Here is a 19,020-nt window from a genome sequence, read left to right on the forward strand (position 1 = left end):
CTTTTAACAAACTAGTTGATATAATCTACGCAAAATCGGTCAAAGACATCCCCCAATATCGACAAAAGGCCAACAAGTCATATTATCCAGGTTTTGTGACGGGTCTGGCAGATAAGAGCTAATTTGGGCAATTCCTGTATATTTTATTGAAATGGTGGGAAGGTGAGGGGATCAAATTTCTTAAAATATGTTTTTGAGTTCGTTGCACATCCCCTAACTGAGATCCAACTCAATGGAATCGATGGGACCTCTCAGCAGGACTCAGCACGAGCTTATAGTGCAAAAAGCGACCAAAGCGTGGCTAAGAAACCAAATTCCGGTCTTTATATCCAATTAGAAACGGTCATCCCCCTTGCTGTATTTCAGTCTTCGGAATATGAAATGTGGACAAAGTTAGGGGTAAAGGTGTCTTCTAAGCCTAATAGAAGTTTGGAAGCTTTAAAAAAACCTTTGACCACGGAATGAGACAATTTGTTCACAGATTCAGTGCGTGCTTCAGTCGAGGACTGGAGACAGCGTCTTCAATACTGCATTGACGCCGGGGAAGGAAATTTCAAAAACTAGAAATTGTTTTCTACGCAAAAATTAACTGGTTTTCCAGCAAAATTAACTAGATGTTTGTAAAACAAAAAACTGGTGAAGTGACAGCGTTTCATTTCACTCCCAGTTACCTTGGGCATACTATTTATGCATGTATATCTTTTTACCCGCAGTCATATGGCAAGCAGCTGTTGTCTTGATAACACTTATTGCTGATTAGTAAAAAATGATTCGTGCGCAAAAAACAAACAAAGGGCTCTTACCTGGTAAGAACTTAGGTCGACCTTAAGAGTGCAGCACCGTGAACCGATTTAGCCTGAACTCCGTTTTAAATACATATTCATCTTTAATCTCTCGCCAAGGGTTCATTTTTTCACGGGGTTTAACTGTTATCTCCTGCTACTACTGAAACTTGGGTAACAATTTTTATTTCACTTGGAGTTCCACCCAGGGTATTTCGACCCCGGGTTTTACTGGGTTGGGGTTTTGGGGTTTTACTGGGTTTTACCGGGTTTTACTCAATGTTTGGGGTTAACTGTAAAAAATTGCAATGTTACACTAATTTATATTTTTTCAAGATTTACCATAAAACTTTAATTTTAGATAAAACCTAGTAAAAGTTTTACTATGTTAAAGGGGTTTTACTGGGGTTTTACTGGGTTTTACTCGGGTTTAACTAGGTTTTATCTAAAATTCAAATAGATAAATGAATAGAATTAATTTGCAAGTACTTATTTAACTCGAATTATGTACTCTGATTAATATTCTGTGAATTTATATATTTATTTCAAGTTTGCATTTATGATCCAGAAATCCCAATTTACAGCTTCACTTGGAGTTTGATCATATTAGTGTTTTTTGGGGTGTTCCTGGCATTTTGCATTAAAGTTTTATGGTAAATCTTGAAAAAATATAAATTAGTATAACATTGCAATTTTTTACAGTTTACCCCAAACATTGAGTAAAACCCAGTAAAACCCAGTAAAACCCCAAAACCCAGTAAAACCCAGTAAAACCCCGGGGTAGTTGTTTTCGAGGTAAAACCCCGGGGTAGTTGTTTTCGAGGTAAAACCCCGGGGTAGTTGTTTTCGAGGTAAAACCCCGGGTTTTTCCTAACCCTGGTTCCACCATAAAAAAACATTGTGAAGCTACCCAGATTCCAGTCTAAGCAAAAATAAGTACAATTTATCCAATTTTGATTTAAAAAAAGGAATGACAAAACCATTATGTATATAAATGATGTCCAGATAACACTAAATCCTGCTTAGTGACAAGAAGATTCGTGTGCAAAAAATAATAATTATCCACTTCAACTCAATTTTTTAGTTATGAAACTTTTACTTTGAAGCTCCAACCTAAATAGCATTGTTAAGTCATTCAATGCATTTCACGACTCAGGGGAGATCCATAAATTATGTCACGCAAAAAAGCCCTTTTTTAAGACCCCCCCCCTCCCCTGTTGTCACGCCTTTGTCACGCTCGTTGTGACCCCTCCCCCCCCTCTTGTCACGTCACGCCTGAAAATCTGAATTTTTCCGATATCAAGAATTTCAAATAAGTTGTAAAAAAACCACTAAATTTTTCAGATTTCTTGTGTTATTGGCAATAACTTATTGCTACACATTTTTGAATCATGCAGTTGTCTCCAATCCCTACACAGTTTTGAAACTATGAAAAATAAGGTTCTTTCGGAAGAATTTTTAAATTGTGCAAATTTTTGGAGATTTAGTAATGTTTTTTTTAAATTGTTGCATGCATTTTTGCAAAATTATGACGATTTTTTGAACTTATGCAAACTTTATGGCATCATGAATTTTTAATTTTTTAAAAACTTACAAACAATTGAGTATTTTGAAAATTGTTTGAAGGTTTAAACAAAATTTAGAAACTCGGCTGAAAATCTCAAAATCTAAAACTTGGTTGAAATTTTGGACTTTTTGGATCAAAGGTTTCATATATGGGGATGGACATAAATTTCTAAATGATTGCGAAACTAGTTTGGTCCTAGTCAAAGAATTAAAATGAGTTAAAGTTTGCATTAAGTCAGACCTGGGAAACGTGATGTCACGGACCGGCCGAAACCCCCCTCCCCATATGTCACATTTTGTCACGGAAGCTTGGAACCCTCCCCCCCATCTTCAGCGTGACATAATTTATGGACCACCCCTCACGTAGTTGGGCGAAGATAAAACGTTGTCCAGATAACGCTCAATGCTGATTAGTGAAAAGATGGTACATGCAGCAAATTAATCATTCACTTTAATTCATGTTATGAATTGAAATATGCAATGTGGGATTTGATGGGCTCAGACGATGGGGACATTGTCCCTACGGTTTATACTTCCGCGGCCACTGCGCAGAAGATCGATGTTTTTGAACTTCAGTCCCCACAAGACCACGGGGACAATATCTAGCGTGATATTAATAACATACATGTATTTTTGGTTTGTGAGTACAAACCAAAAATAAAGTTACTCATTTCAATTGGTGACCGTCCGTAAATTATGTCATGCAAAAATTTCGGTTTATTCTACCCTTTCTTGTCACATGTGGTGCAAAGGTTTTACCCTCGCATCCTCTTCAGTGGTCACATAATTTATGCACAACCCCATAAAAGGCGGATTGTCAACCAATTAGGGGCCGCACAAGAAACAGGTGGCCAATTCCGGGGAAATTGTGACCCCTACCCCCCCCCCCCCAGGTGACATCTATGTCCCATGTTATATTGAACATGGGAGGGATAAAATACCTTGACCCTTACCCCCCTCAAATCGATAGCATGCTTTCTGCAAGTCCCCTATGAGCATTTTTGTAGCATCATGGGTGTTGGCATGGCACTAATAAATTTGTTATTATGTTTTACATGCGTTAATTAGTTAATTCAGATACTTTATAAATATTACATACTCAAAACATAACATTTTTACAAACATTCAAAAATGTCATGTAAGTGTCATTTGTTAATAATTTTTATTAAATTTAATAAAAATTTTGCATTTCATGAAAATTCTCAACTTCGACTCTATCTCGCATGGGAAAAGTGTAACGTGAGATTTTTACACGGGGAAGGATGTATGGCACCAACCACTCGAAAGGAAATCGACACAAATATTAAACATAAACACATGTTATTCGTTTTGAGAAGAATAAAAATATTTAAAATACAAGATTTCACCACAATTTGGAAGAAATTTTAACAAAGGAATTAGTTTTCTTTAGTGTCCGGTGGTATGTAAGTGAATATTTTGCTTTACATTAATATATTTAGAGATAAATTCCTGTAAAATCAAACAATTCCTTTGGAAATGTGTCGTCGAAAAACATTCACGTTTTCTTTTCGTATAATACCAAATCTTTTAATTTATAGGATTTGGAGTATTCGTAGGGTGACCATACGTCCCGGTTTAGCCGGGAGATGTCCCGGTTTTCAAAACCTGTCCCGGCGTCCCGAAAATGTCCCGGTTTTGATAAAGTGTCCCGGTTTTTAAAATCGTAGGAAAAAATTAAAAAATTAAATTTTTTCACTTTTTCACAAAAATATGGATGAAAAAGTAGATTTTAGCACATAAATAGCAGTAACGTGCATGTAATATTTACTTTCCCTGGCTCCCTTTCCTGGTTCTTTCTAAAAAATCGGTGATATTGGAACCGTCAAGCACTGGATATTATGCAAAATTTTTTTGCAAAAAAAGATCCCGGTTTTGGTCAGGACAAATATGGTCACCCTAAGTATTCGTTTTTCTAAATTGTTGAAACCATTCACGACTTGAAATTTACCTAAATTTTGTACATTATTTTTACAAATTGTAATAAAAAGTACAACAAACTCCTCTGACAAACTTAATTTTCCTAGGAAATATTGTCTAAAATAAAAGTTTTAAATGCATGGAAATCACGAATTTTACAAGATTACTAGAAGTCAGCGTGAATTTTCTCAGTACATCAATCTTATTATTAGTTTTTCTTCCTGTTTTTGCATTAATACTAAAAGACATACAAGGAAAAGTGAAAGGATAAGGGCTCACTTGTAGTACTGGAGGGGTCCGGATTAGGCCTTTATGTCAACGTTTCGACCTCAAAGGGTCTTCTTCAGGACGACGAGGAGGATTGCTTCACATGGTGATTTGTGGTTCCACAAACACATTTGACCCACAAACCACCATGTGAAGCAATCCTCTTCGTCGTCCTGAAGAAGACCCTTTGAGGTCGAAACGTTGACATAAAGGCCTAATCCGGACCCCTCCAGTACTACAAGTGAGCCCTTATCCTTTCACTTTTCCTAATATATCCTCACTGCACAATTTACATACTAAAAGACATACAAACCGAGCAGAAAATTAATTGAATATTAATATTTTTTACCTATTCTTCAGAAAAGTCATGTCCAACTGCGTGTTCTGCGCAGAGGCGAGTGTCGCCACGACGGCGACGTCCACAACGATGGAGGCGTTTCCATTTCTCTGCGCCCAAGTCGGCGTTTCGCCAACGAGGGCGGCGACGACGACGGGGGGTCGACAAGCTCCGGCGGCGTTGTGTTCGACGTGTCACGCGCTGTGGGAGGAGGTGACCCTGCTGTACGCGAACATGCAGGGGATCCTCAACCTCATGGGGAGAAGGGTCACCTCACTCAAACAAAGGGCCAAGGGTGGATGCAAAAATGATCGTCAGACGCGACAGAAAGGTAAATTTTGGAAATACATACAAAAATAAAAATGATTAGTGCGAAACAGACAATACTTGTAAAGTCCGAAAATTTCGTAAACTTACAAAATTCTACATCAATTTGTAAGGAGAATTATCCGATAAATTTTTGTAAACTGCATAATAGACGTCTCCCAGCGTACTGAAGTTATCACAAAAAAATTAGTGCAAATCGAACACATAATTTATTTTATTTATGAATTATGATGTATACAATAGGATAGGGACTAAATACCTGTGAACTTAAGGGAGATATTTTTCATCAACAGAGGTTAAAAAATCCGGAAAAAATTTGCAAAGTGTAAATTTGGCAACTTTCCAGCAACTTTTTACTCTTTGGATGCAAATATCACTGCCAAAACTGACCATTGGGAGATCGCGTCTTTCGCAAATTTGGTATTACTTATATTTGTGACTAATTGAAATTAATTTGCTCAAAATCGGTGAGCATACGTTGGGAGATCCTGGTTGTGAGGAAAATTTTGTAAAAAAAAATATAAAACTTGACCACCGTAGACAAATTATTTTAGAAAACGCACAGATTTTCCAATGTTACGAAAGATTGAGTGAAAGAATTACGTGCAAAAATGTACACGGAATATTTTTCTGAACAGAGAAACAAGGCCGAATTCGTGCTGCTTCACCATCCAGGCCGGAAGTCATGATGAACTGGTGGTACCCACAGGCCTCTCAGCCCGCGGGGAACAATAATCATACACAAATTCACCACAATTCTGTCGCCCCCACAATTGAGGAATCCAATCCAGACGTTAAATTGGAGTGTGACGATGACATTGATTGTCTCGATCTCGGAGAGGACATGGACTTGGAGGACGTCGAAATTATGCCGGATCCTCGGCACCAGAATGACGATGATGATGACGACGGCGACGACCTAAATGACCCAAATTATGACCCGAGAGGGGATGATGAAGCCTCCAACTCGCGAAGGTACACAATAAAATTGCAATAATTTACAAATACTGAGGGAGTTCACGCAAAATTTGTAATTTTGTAACTACATAAAATTGCGATAGGCTTGTAAACTTAAACTTTGTACACATTTCCGGAAATATATTTTGCAAAAAATGTTTCACAAGCCTATAGCACCCTTGATTCCAACTGGAAATTCAGATCGAATTATTTACGAACTTTTTCTTAAGAATCGAAACCATGCTTTACAATGTTGGCAAATTGTTGGCAAATTTCGCAAAAATTCGTACCTTAAATTTCATTAGGAATGTCCTTAAAAGTTCGTAAGCTTATGTATAAACCTTCCCTCACTATGTATAATCTTGCAATATTATTTTATAGCGAGGCGGGAAAATCGAAAACGACCCCACGCCAACAACTAACCCCGCAAGATTATCCCCCCATCGAAACTCTCGTCTCGGAGAAGGGCCGGCCCATGGTTTTGATGAACGACTTCCTGTACAACTTTCGCAGCACTTCGGCCACGCTGGGAAAATCGGTGTGGGAATGTAAAGCGAAAAAATGCGGGGTTCGTCTCCACACCACGGATGACCCGGTAAATCCGAAATTCTTTTACGAAGTCAACTCCCACAATCACACCCCCATCGAGGGAGGAGTTTTGATGAAGAAGGTGATGAGCAAAATTCGCATGGCGGCGCTAACGACGACGGATTCTCCGCAGGAAATTATTGCCCAGTTTAGGGCTGAGTTGGACGCCGCGTATAAGAAGAATGGGAGGAAAGTGATGACGGAAAATATTAGGAGAAATATTCGCAGGATTAGGAAAGACCGGGATAATAACGTTACAGTGGAGGGATCGATGATAAGCTAATAATTAGTGTAATTTAATTGAGTAATTAAATATGTACATACAAAAATATCGATGTTAATTAATTAACAGGAACCATATATGTAAATATGGTAAATATTTTTATGTATTTGGCGAATATTGTAACTTGTAGTTTATGAGTTAAACTTATCTGCTATTTATTTAATAAATCGAATTATTTAAAATCACAGAAATTTTGAAACTTCTCGAGCCGACCGGAATGTGGTATGAGTGGCAAAGCGAAGGCTGTATGTAAGGAAATGTGCATAAATTACGTTACGAGTGAGAGGGGTAAAATTTAACTTTCAATAAATTTGTCCACCGGGTCCGAGTTGTTGCATTTATTTAGCAGAAAAGGCTGTGATTATCAAATTAGGAGAAATTATTCAATTAATTTACTTCCTTTTAGTTTACAAAATAGCGTTGAGTTTTCATAAATCTATTAAATGCATTGATTGCATTAAGCAAAGACATGAAAAGCATTGTTTTTTATGTGTGCATAATTTCTTGAACAATTACAAGAAATCACCTTATACAATGCAATATTTGTATAAGGAGGGAGCGGTTAGGTATTTATTGTAATTTCATGCAGTGCTGTATAAGACACGTTGCGAAAAATTGGTAGAAATTAATAAATCATTACATGTATTTTAAATAATTAAATATTTTATAAAGAAACAAATTATTATTTTTTTCTAATCGAACCAGATAAAAGTATTACATTAGTTTCAAATTCAATTTTTAAGTACAAAACGAAACCCGTTTATATCAAGATTTTTTTTACTAAATTACTTTAATTGCACATGCAAAATGTGCAACCTCCAGCCACCGTGCAGGTTCCTCCGGTACTGCCACCAATTTGACAACCAGTATTACAAGCAGTTCCAGACATTTGGCAGAGACGGGTTCCACCCGTTGGCCGTCCAAATACGCCGAACAGAGACCCTGCATTTCATAATTTAGTGGATGAATAACTCAATTACTTACTTACTAACAATGCAAGTCTTTTACGTGTACAACTCAGATCGGGTTGGGACCAATTTTATTTTGTTCACCACAAAAAATAAGCATACCCGTATTTTTTCGTTTTCCATAATGCGCTAATTTGAGCGCCGGGCGCGAATTTTAAAACATTTTTCTGCCAAAACCTCGCTTTTTAAAAATTCTGTAACTTTTCGAATTTTAGCGCGAATCCAAAAATTTGAAAAATTGTCTCTTCAGATTGATTTACCTGACTTATGAAAAATTCAATTGTCTCGAAATTTGAATTTCAAAATTTTTTGCCAGTTTTTAAATTCATTAAAATTATAAACTCTTTCAAGTTTTCAAATTTCAAAAAAATAATGTATGTGGATTTTTTATAAGTCAAATAAGTCATTATGAAGAGACGTGTTTTCGAATTTTTGGATTCGCGCCAAAATTCGAGAAGTTACAGAACTTTTAAAAACCGAGGTTTTGACAGAAAAATGTTTTAAAATTCGCGCCACGCGCTCAAATTATCGCATTATGGAAAACGAAAAAATACGGGTATGCTTAATTTTTGTGGTGAACAAACTAAAATTGGTCCCAACCAGATCTGAGTTGTACACGTAAGAGACTTGCATTGTAAGTGGAGAACAGATCAAGGTGTCAATCGAGCTTAGTGTAGACGACTATACGAAAAATGTGCTTAATATATGTATGACTACTCACGTAAAGTGGAAGAATCTGCATGTCAAATTCAATAGTGTTTGATATTTAAGTCTATCCTCTAAAAAATAATGTTACCCTTTTGAAAAGTTCATCCACCCACGAATTCTAAATTATGTAAAGTATCCTAAATCTACACTAACATTAACTTTCCGAAGAGTAAAATTTAATTTGAATTCAGAAATTGGAATGTGTTTACTCCTTATTTTTAAGAGTGCATGGAATTTCACCTCTGTATGTTCGAGTAAATGATGGGGAATGTAGGATTAAAGGGCCAAAAATATCGACAAAGAGAGAATTTCAAATCTGAGTTCCATCAGTTTGTAATTAAAATGAATGAGTCTTACGGTTTGCACATTTAGATAAGTGTTTAGTATAAGTGTCGACCCTTAATTCTTTGGACACTTTGGTACCTTCCCTTGTTACATTGTATTGGTTAAAACTTACAAAAGAATCTCATACTGTCGTCTTGCGTTTCCCCTAGTTCTGCTTGTGTGGGTTGCAAATTACTCTGGGGTTTGCTTGCAGAATTTACCGCAGTGGTAAAGCAGATAAGACTGACAAGTCCTAAGGTTAGAATTGATGAAGATTTGCACATTATTACGTGAAAATTTTTCAGGTGGAATTGTCACTAAATCAAGTGTTTGGGATGACTGAAACTTTTTTAGAAAGTGGAAACAATTTATATACACAGTGTGCAGACGTGTCCTAAAAATAGAGACGAATGACACAATTTGCGTAAAAGTTGTCAAATACTGGGTTTATTTTTAGGACACAGACTGTAAATATTTACCGTTTGTTTTTATGATTAAATGGAAAATATAAGCCAATGAAGTACATGGATTTTTTTGGCTAGTCTCAAAACTACTGTGTAAACATGTCTGCACGTGGAGAATGTGTGAAAATTTATCCAAACGGAACTGGATAAATCCGGAAACATCCAAATCTGCTGCTGATTTTTCTGGTTATCATGGAAGTAGGATTATCAAATACTTTTACTTTCTACAAGGACTCAAATTGTGCATTTCGAATATTGCCAAATTTTTAGGTCAAATTTGCAATTTTCTAGATTAATCCAGATTAGTTCAGACTTCCGCTCAGGTAAGTCAGAATTTGCACAGTTGTGTTGCCGAATCTGCAGATAAAAATTAGACCAATATTCTGCGAGAAATTAAGTTGGTCGCAAATTTCTCTTTACATCTGGATCTAATCCGTATAAATTGTTCATCCTATCAAAAAATTTGTCAGTTCTGCTCAAGTCCCGTTACCGCATCTTACCAGAATTTCTAAAGAAATATTCCCATAATGTGCAAATTTTCCACGTATTTCCTTTTGGTCACTGTAATAGCCAGCTTTATCAGTGAAATAGCGGCATACAGAGGACAAAATGAAGTTGTGCCGGAAAATAAAATGGCTAAAACCTGTGAGCAAGACTTGATTTGCATATTTTATGCAGCAATTAAATATAATTAATTGTTCGTAATTACTTTTTCTCTAGTTTTCGGGTCACCCACGGGAGGAAGTCGTCTCTGCCAATTGTCTGGAAGTTCATGTAGCAATGCTTGCATTAAGGCGGGAAGTACGGGAGGAAGCTGCCAAAGTGCGGGTGGTTGCACGTATTGTTTCTGTAACTGAAGAAAATAATTGAAGATTTCATGGAGAACGGACTTGTTGATTTGATATCTCGTTCATAACCGAAATTTACTGACGATTAAGATAATATAATCCACTTGTAACAATTATTATTTATATGTAACTATAATCTCAACATTTTTTAAACCTAATTAATAAAACGTCAATGGAATTAATTGAATACGATTTTTGACAAATTGCATTGACTAAATTAGGTTTGAAATTGTTAATAATTCACAGCAAAATTCTGATTTAAATTTTATTTTATTTTTTGGTCTTTATGCAACAATTCTTGTAATATTTACTTATGACTAATCTTTATAAGATAAGCATGGCCAAGATTCTGTAGAGTAGCCAACACACCACAAAAGTTTTTGCCATTTTCTGCAAACTTCTCTCCTTGTAATTTCTTGTAATTCCATGCAAAACAATAGAAATCATGGAACCTATAGAGACATGTCATTATTCTGTCTCAACTTTTTGCACATTATCAGTAATTTAATTATGTAGTCGTCGCTTTTTTATCTAATAAATACTTCGTAAACTTATTGAAAATATTTGATTTACATATTCCCCATTTCCAAAGCGTCCGAGCCTAAACCATTAAAGAACTACGCATCTGGTTCGTTTGATTTTCTTCTTTACAGAATTATTATCAACCTAACTATTAATTGGAGCAGTTCCCCGATCAGGTATGAACAAAGTTCATATCTTATCATATACCCCGTATCTTGTTCATCCACTTGTTCACCACGTTAGGAAACATTGCGGCAAGCTTAGCCCCTCTCGGTAATACAATTCCATTCCTTCTCTCCAAATCTGAATACATGGATTGTTCATACGGAATATCGAGAACCCTCAAACTCGTGTACCTCGGAACCACCTCGATATCATCTCCGAGCGGGAAAAAAGCCTCAAACAAGACACCGTACTCTTTCCAAACAATAGCATTAAAACCAATTGTTTGATCCCTCGCCATCCAAAGAGTTAAAGATTTCAGTGATGCCAAATGTTTATCAAACGGTGGAATTTTATCCGCTCCAAACTCAATCGTCGTACACAACCTTCGCTCGGTTGGAAACCCTATTTTTAAATTAATCAAGATATCGAAAACCGGGAGAGGCATGGCAATCTCCCCAAATTTTGGAAGTATGAATTCCAGCGTTACTAATGATTTTGAATGTTTCTCAAGTAGTTGTTCAAACTGGGGGAGATGTTCACGCCCAAAGTCGAGAAATCCTGTCAAGATCAATGTCATCAGGGGTCTGGCTAACTTGAAGAGAAATTGTAACCCTATTAAAGACAGCGAATGGATCGTGACCTCTTCCAGATTTGGAAATGAAGCGGACAAATTAATAAACATGTGGGTCCATATTTTCTCTGAATCTAAATGTAATGACCTGATCCCTGAAACTGTTAGGATATGACCGTTCGGAGGAATAAAGTCAAAATTTGGTCGGTTTAGCCATCTACTCCTTCTATCCAAGCACAAGACAAATTTTTGCAACGGTCTAAATTTCAGTATTTTCTGAAAGTATACCATTCTGGCAGGATTTATAACATCACGTGTTCCGGAATTACCCGAGAAACATATTTCTACCAAGGTTCCCGAAAGTTTATCAAGTATTTGCATCCTAAACTCCCAATCCAACGAGGAGTAAATAGGGCCGCTTAATTTCAATATGGTCACGTAACTATTTAAATTTGTAAGCAGGTGGTTTATATCGTACTGAAATTTTCTCTGTAACGAGGACAAATAGAGATGCTTTCTTACAAATTGATGCGGTTCATTGATTTTGAAAAGTTTAAGCTTCCACGAGGGCATGAGACAGTCCCGCATTTCATTCACGTACCGAAAATAAGTCATCAAATTTGTATGGGTATATGTGCCAAAGTCAAGTCTGGCGTAACCCCGCTTCTTAATAAGTATGATGGCTTCTTGATTAAACAATCTTGAAACTAGGCGCACACTTTTGAGCTCGACAAAGTTGAGATGGATGAGAATTCGAGACAATATCTGAAAAGTGAGAGAGTCCATTTTTGCATGGATTTTAGACCGTTTTCATTATACTTACAATGGAGGTATCCCAAGGTATGCTCGCAGATTTGGACGAAATTCGAGTCAATCGATCACAAATAAAATTAGTATGAAATTTGCAAATGGAACTATCTGCCAATGCGTAGGTTTGGCGGAGGTATTTGCATAAAAAGAGGAGAAAACACACCCCCAATGCTGGCAAATTTTCATTTTCCAAATTTTCTGCGCATTTTTCCTGCTTTGGATGCAAATATCTCCGCCAAACCTGCGCATTGGCAGATAGTTCCATTTGCAAATTTCGCACTAGTTATATTTGTGATCGATTGACGCTAGTTTGGTCCAAATCTGTGAGCATACGTTGGGAGACCTCCATTGTTAGTCATGTATGCAAATAAGACTTACCAGCTCGTTAGCGCCAGGGTGAAAGTTTCCATAAAATTCGACGCACTTGGCGATTTTGTCCTCGTTTAACTTCCTTCGCTCGTCGAACGTGGTGAGGAATGAGGAATCGTCACGAGGCTTGAAATTCATAGCGTGTAAAGTATTGAATGCTTCCGGGTCCAATTCTCGTTCCTTAATAAGTTCGTTTTGGATTTTTATTTCCATGCAAATAAATTTGCAGATTTAATTTGCAACATAAAGTTTGTACTATATTGTTACCGAGAATAGGAATGTTTGCCAATTATTAATATCTCTCTTTCCACGGCGGCCTGATTTACTGTTTGTTGAACTGTCACCGTTCCACCCTTCATCCCATGTAAGACGCTTCCAAACCCTCTCCTCTAGCAGCTTACGAAGTGCTAGAGTGTCTCCAAAGTTCAGCAAAGTCGTGCCATCAAGTTTGACGCCGTTTATACAGACAGCCCCAACCTTGTTATAAATGCACAAAATATGTATTTATAAGTATCACTTTATTTTTATGTACATGTTAAAATATGGAATAGTTATTTCATAGTTAGGTAAAATTCTACATGAGAAGCCCAAATGTATGCACATGAAAAAAGCAGAGCTGGGAGATTAGTTCATTTTTTGCTCGGATTAAGGATTGCGGTTTGGTCGCTAAAATTTTTGGACTAGATTCGGGATTAGAATTAGACATAGATTAAGGGATTGGATTAGCTTCGGATTAGATTACGTTACAAAGTGATTTGGATTAGGGATGGCCTATCTGGATTACTTAGTTTTCATTTCTATTTTGCTTAATGAATTTGTTCCAAAGTGTATTTATGATTTCACCCTACAAAAACGCAAGGTAAAGAAAATTTGTTAAATTCATTAAGGTGAAAATATTATAGCATAGCCATTGTAATAACAACAGCTTAACCAGTTCATCGGACAAAGAGGTTACGTGATTCTAGTATAAAAATGAGGAGTATGGACTCACCAATCTGGATTAGTATCAAGATTAAGGATTTTTCAGGCATGTTTTGTGTTTTAGTTCATTCATTCATGGAATAATTCAATGTTTGTGTGATTTCAAATCAAAAAAGCAAGTAAAAGAAAACGGTTTAAATTATTTCGTAGCTGTAATAACAACACATTTAGTGATTAGCCGGACGAAAATGTCCGTTTTTGTTTAAAAATTTGTCAAAACGCAAAATGCACTAGTTAATGTTAAGGGAAGTGCGAGACATACTGAATTCAGTAGTTGAAAAAAACTCAAAACTAATCCAAATTCTATGATTACCGTAAAGACTCTATTTATAGCCGGGTCTTGAGCCCAACGTTGAAAACTTTAATAAGCTTATCCCTAATTATGACATTCCTCTAATGTCGGTTTTTAGATGCTTCAAGTTATGCATAACCGAAAAATAATTTACCCGGGTCTCTAATTATACCCGGCTCGAAATTGTAGTCGGATTTGTGTCGACTTTAGACCCGGCTATAAATAGAGTCTTTACGGTAATCCATATTTTGGTTAACTTGCAAGGATTTTTTTTTGAAGTGGGGATTTATTTGACTGAATTTTCGAGATTGGGCATAAGTGGATTACTAAGGGGTGAAAGCCCTTTATAAGATTGATATGTCCGTCCGTCCGTCTGTCTGTCCGTGTGATAACTCAAGAACGGCTTAACATATTGACTTCAAATTTTGGACATAAATATTTCATATACTAACAAAGGTCAACTTCGAAGATGGACCCTGAAGGTCACCCCGTTCAAGGTCAAAAGGTCACGAAATGTCATTTAAAGGTCAAATTGCATATATATATATCAATTTAAGAGGAAGTTTAACCCCGATTTCAATGGTCACATCCATTTTGACCTCAGAGGTCATCTAAGGGTCACTTAGAGGTCACTAAAAGTTATATCTGATATATATATGTCAATTTTGACTGAAATTTAACCCCGAATTCAATGATGACATTAATTTTGACCTCAAAGAACATGAATTTGTTAAATTACTGTTTGTTAACTGTTAACTGACACCATATGTTAAATTTGATTTTATGTCACCTCACAAATGTTATAAAGTTCTTGGTTTCACCCCGTCGTTACATGCGTTTAACGGTTTATTTTCGATATTTTCAAAGCTTGGCTTAAGGATTGACTAATCCCAATCCAGATTACCAAACCCTAATCTGGATTTCCCCAGCTTTGGAAAAAAAAGTCTAATAATTTAACCACTTCAACCCTAGGAGACGAGTTTTTTCATACCTTTCACCCCTAGTAACCGCGAATTTTTACCTCCCTTGAGCCCGAAATTTTTATCTACTGCATGACGTTAATTCCTGGGCCATGAATTAAAAAATGGTGTTCCCACCGGAATTATTCTGGACACTTTTTTATGAAAATTGATGTGAATAACCTTTCAAGAAGGGATTTTGAGTTATAATTTGCATTTTTGAGTTGTGGCGAACCACCAATGTTTATAGCCGAAAATAGCCAACACGCCGAATTTTAAAAATGATTGTAATTGCATGAAAAGTTAGCCAAGCATGGAGTAATACTTGCATAATAGTACGTAAACTCGCAAATATTGATTATAGCGCCTAAAGCGCCTTAGGAGCCGATTTTGGGCGGGAAAACCAAAAATCCTTACAATGACTTTAAATAGACAGCAATGGCAATGAATAATTATCCCGTGAGAGGAAATTGCTCGAAAATAGACTATGGCGCATCTGGTGAATAGAAATCAATTTAAAGCGGGAAAATTAAATTCTACTAATTCCTGCAATCTCTTAATTTTTAATTTTCCCGCCCAAAAGATATTTCAGCGGCACCCGATACGTAATCATTAATTTTGACGTAGTTTACCCTACTGGCAAGATTATTTGTGGCCTATAATTAAATCCATGCAATGATGGAATTCAACCAACTTTTAGTTTTCTCGCCCAAAACGCCCGTTTGTGCTACATGCGAGCAAAACAATTTCTCTAATCTTATCGTAAAGCGTTGTTGAAATAAATCGGTGTCGAAATTTCCGTGGTTTTCACAACTCGGCGTGTTGGCTAGATATAGCCACTTGGCTATTAATTTATTTTGCATCCCTTTCTAATGTTATTTCCTAACAGAAAATTTATCTTCCCGCCTAAAGGGCGGGTTGTTGACTCATAACTCTTGCTTTGCTTTGCTTGGAGAGGCAATGACCTAATTTTTTCCGGATACAACACATAGTCGTAGGCCGGTGTGAACGGAAAATACGCCACATAGTCGTATCCGTTGTCAAGGGTCAATACAACACATCGTCGTATTCCGGTGCCAAGGGAACTTACGCCACATGGTCGTACTCGGCGTAAAGGTCAAATACGCCACATAGTCGTCGTTAAAGTGGTTAATGCACGGACCTCTGTTGGTCTGATTTTTCGTGTCAATTTGATTAACTTACTTTTATCGGTGTGACGAAAAAGCTGCCTCCGACACAAAGAATTTCACACAGGGTGACCATTTTCAGACTTGTGTCAGGAAGCTTCCATCCTTTTTCATATAATGGGAGACATGTGAAGCTGATTTTTTCTACCCCGGTGATGAATGGGTTGCCGATCGTGTACTAAAGATGGGAAGGACAGCATGTTTCATAATGGGGACGCAAATCATGTTCAACACTGATCATTTTTTTAACATTTTTAACATAGTAGTGTTAAAATCAAAATAAATTCCTAGTTCGGAATAAAAAATAACTTTCCATCGTTGGCCAAAAGTGAACTTTCTTTGGTAGGCAACAGTTCGTTGTCACCGTAAAAGAAAGTAGAAATTCACAGAAAAAGGCCACAGACAAATATCAGTAAAAGTCCCTATAATGTTACTAATTGCCCTAGTAGCTCAGAGGTCAGAGCACTTGACATGAATTCAAGGGAGCCGTGGTTCGATTCCCGTCTGGGTAACAATTTTTGGCATTATTCGGGATTTACGTATTTGATTCCTAAATAACATTTTTGTTTTAAATACACTCTAAATGATTTGGAGACAAATCGTCGCCGGAGGTACTATACTGCTCTATTTTTGGGTAACGATTACGGAGACGTTTCGTCACCAAAGGGAAATAAGCCAAAAACTCGTGTACCAAACACAAGTGACGTCGCCATTTAAGAAATGCAATACTTTCACGTAAAAAAATCATATGGTCAGATAAAAATATTCACAGTTTTTTTACAGTGTAGCAACTACTAAGAAATATGTAAGTACATAGAAACAACATTTAGATGCTGAAAATTTGCGTCATTATGGGCCCCCATAGTTCGAGATAATGCTCGCTGTTCAAATGGAATCTAAGCCTTGTGGCAGCATGTCGGCCTTGGCGAACTTTCAGTTCCCAATGGCGCATTAACTATTAAGCCCAACTGCCGCAAAAATATTGCTTTTAAAGAGGTGGTGTTCACACTATTTACTTTTGGGCTGAGATGCTTAAAAAATTATCGTGTTCGAACATGATTTTCGCCTTAATTATGAGTAAGTTGTCTGCCCGGTGGAAATTTATATCAAAAATACAGAAATGTGCTAATTAATGAAACAACATAAAAAAGTACCTTTTGTCCTTCAACGTTCGGCAGAACGGTGTACCTGTGCCAAACTTTGTTGTACATTTTTCGCAGTAAAATGCTTTTAAATAACCTGGCCTCTGATTTCGTATGTGCCAGTTTTAATGTTGGTCGAGGCTTGAAATCGTACTCTACAAGTAATTCTGCATCGTGATTAGCCATTTTGAATCAATTTTATTAAAGCTGACGTGGGAAACCGAAATATAGGTAATATTTTTAAGAAGACGAGCCAAGTATGTATTTGTTAGGAGTGGAAGAGCAACTGGGCTTATAGGAATTTTTATTGAGGTGTAGCACCAGCAGATTGTGTAGTGATCATCCTCCTGCTATCAGTCTAGTGATTACTGGATTAGTCTTGCGTGAAAAATTATATTGTAATGAATTTATTACTGATAAGATGGATTTTGTTGGTTAAGCATATTTTTGCATGCATGATTGATTGAGAATGGAGGTCTCCCAGGGTGTATGCTTGTAGATTTTGAGTAAACTGGTGTCAATCGGCCATAAATTTAAGATACGATCCGCTGCAGATGCGGTTAAATCGGGTATTCTAAAACTTTTCAGAATGATTTTCGAATTGCATGGCACATTTTATTCAAAAGGTGTCATAGTTCTGGTTTTTTTCGGAATGCATGTGCGTACATTGGGAGACCTCCATTGTTAGTATTGATAAGGAACACAAATTTACTGCGCAATATTTATATGCGTAGAATTATTACACTGTTTAATCAGCCACCTGGATGAAGTAAGATAAAGGTCGGACCGCAACATAGATATTACTCAGGGTTTGGAAAACCCCGGGGTTTTTCTAGAAAAACCCAATCCCAGGGGTTTTTCCGGGGTTTTGGGGGTTTTTGTGGGTTTTTGTAGATTTATGGGGCGGGGTTGAAACCAAATTCCAAAAAATACATATTAGAGTAAAACTAATTGAATATTCGAACTCAGCATGAAATTTTAAACATTTTAATTGACTTAGATTTTTAAGTCAGAAGGTAATGTTTGGCATGTAAACCGAATAATAAACCCTGAATACGTAATGATACTTGGAAATTCAAGTGGCTCATAAAGCGCTCAAACTTTAATTCTGAATCCGTATATTTAATTCTAATTAATTTACGTTGTAGTTTAAAGAATCTTTTTTCAATCTGCCCCAAAATCTTGCAAAAACCCCGCACAAACCCCATTAAGCATTATGGTTTTTCCTGAGATTTGATACCCCAAAAACCCACAAAAACCCGGGGTAGCGAACCCTGATATTACTTATAATGGAGGTATCCCAACGTATGCTCACAGATTTGAACGAAATTAGTGTCAATCGATCACAAATATAATTAGTATGAAATTTGCAAATGGAACTATCTGTCAATGCTAAGGTTTGGCGGAGATATTTGCATAAAAAGAGGAGAAAACGCACCAAAAGGCTGGCATATTTTTCATTTTACAAACTTCCTGCGCATTTTTCTGCTTTGAATGCTAATATCTCCGGCAAACCTGCTCATTGGCAGATAGTTCTGTTTGCAAATTTCATACTAATTATATTTGTGATCGATTGACACTATTTTCGTCCAAATCTGTAAGCATACGTTGGGAGACCTCCATTGTTAGTCAACTAACGGACATCTACCTACCTACGTCACTCAC

The 19,020-nt window shown here is 36.7% G+C and overlaps 2 protein-coding genes across 4 annotated transcripts; one reads left to right on the plus strand and one right to left on the minus strand.

Moving 5' to 3' along the window:
• Positions 1-3,629: 3,629 nt before the first annotated feature.
• LOC110858983 lies at positions 3,630-7,368 on the plus strand. 3 transcript variants are annotated; one of them, XM_022107867.2, is made up of 4 exons: positions 3,630-3,772; positions 4,914-5,221; positions 5,856-6,192; positions 6,556-7,368. In XM_022107867.2, exons 2-4 carry the CDS (start codon positions 4,921-4,923, stop codon positions 7,043-7,045), a joined length of 1,128 nt encoding a protein of 375 aa, XP_021963559.1. In that variant the 5' UTR covers positions 3,630-3,772; positions 4,914-4,920; the 3' UTR covers positions 7,046-7,368. The 3 variants fall into 3 exon arrangements, with proteins under 3 accessions (XP_021963559.1, XP_035714951.1, XP_035714950.1); XM_035859058.1 differs by having other exon boundaries at positions 3,637-3,772; positions 4,946-5,221; XM_035859057.1 differs by having other exon boundaries at positions 3,638-3,768.
• A 296-nt stretch (positions 7,369-7,664) lies between these two features.
• LOC118438572 lies at positions 7,665-17,683 on the minus strand. The gene is made up of 6 exons (XM_035859056.1): positions 17,368-17,683; positions 16,230-16,391; positions 13,062-13,271; positions 12,804-12,974; positions 9,179-12,380; positions 7,665-7,987 (listed from the first exon to the last, which is right to left on the minus strand). The coding sequence occupies exons 1-5, from the start codon at positions 17,539-17,541 to the stop codon at positions 11,079-11,081; spliced, it is 2,019 nt and encodes a 672-aa protein (XP_035714949.1). The 5' UTR covers positions 17,542-17,683; the 3' UTR covers positions 7,665-7,987; positions 9,179-11,078.
• Positions 17,684-19,020: the final 1,337 nt, after the last annotated feature.

Source organism: Folsomia candida, unplaced genomic scaffold, assembly GCF_002217175.1.
Source record: "Folsomia candida strain VU population unplaced genomic scaffold, ASM221717v1 Fcan01_Sc023, whole genome shotgun sequence".
Classification (NCBI taxonomy): Eukaryota; Metazoa; Arthropoda; class Collembola; order Entomobryomorpha; family Isotomidae; genus Folsomia; species Folsomia candida.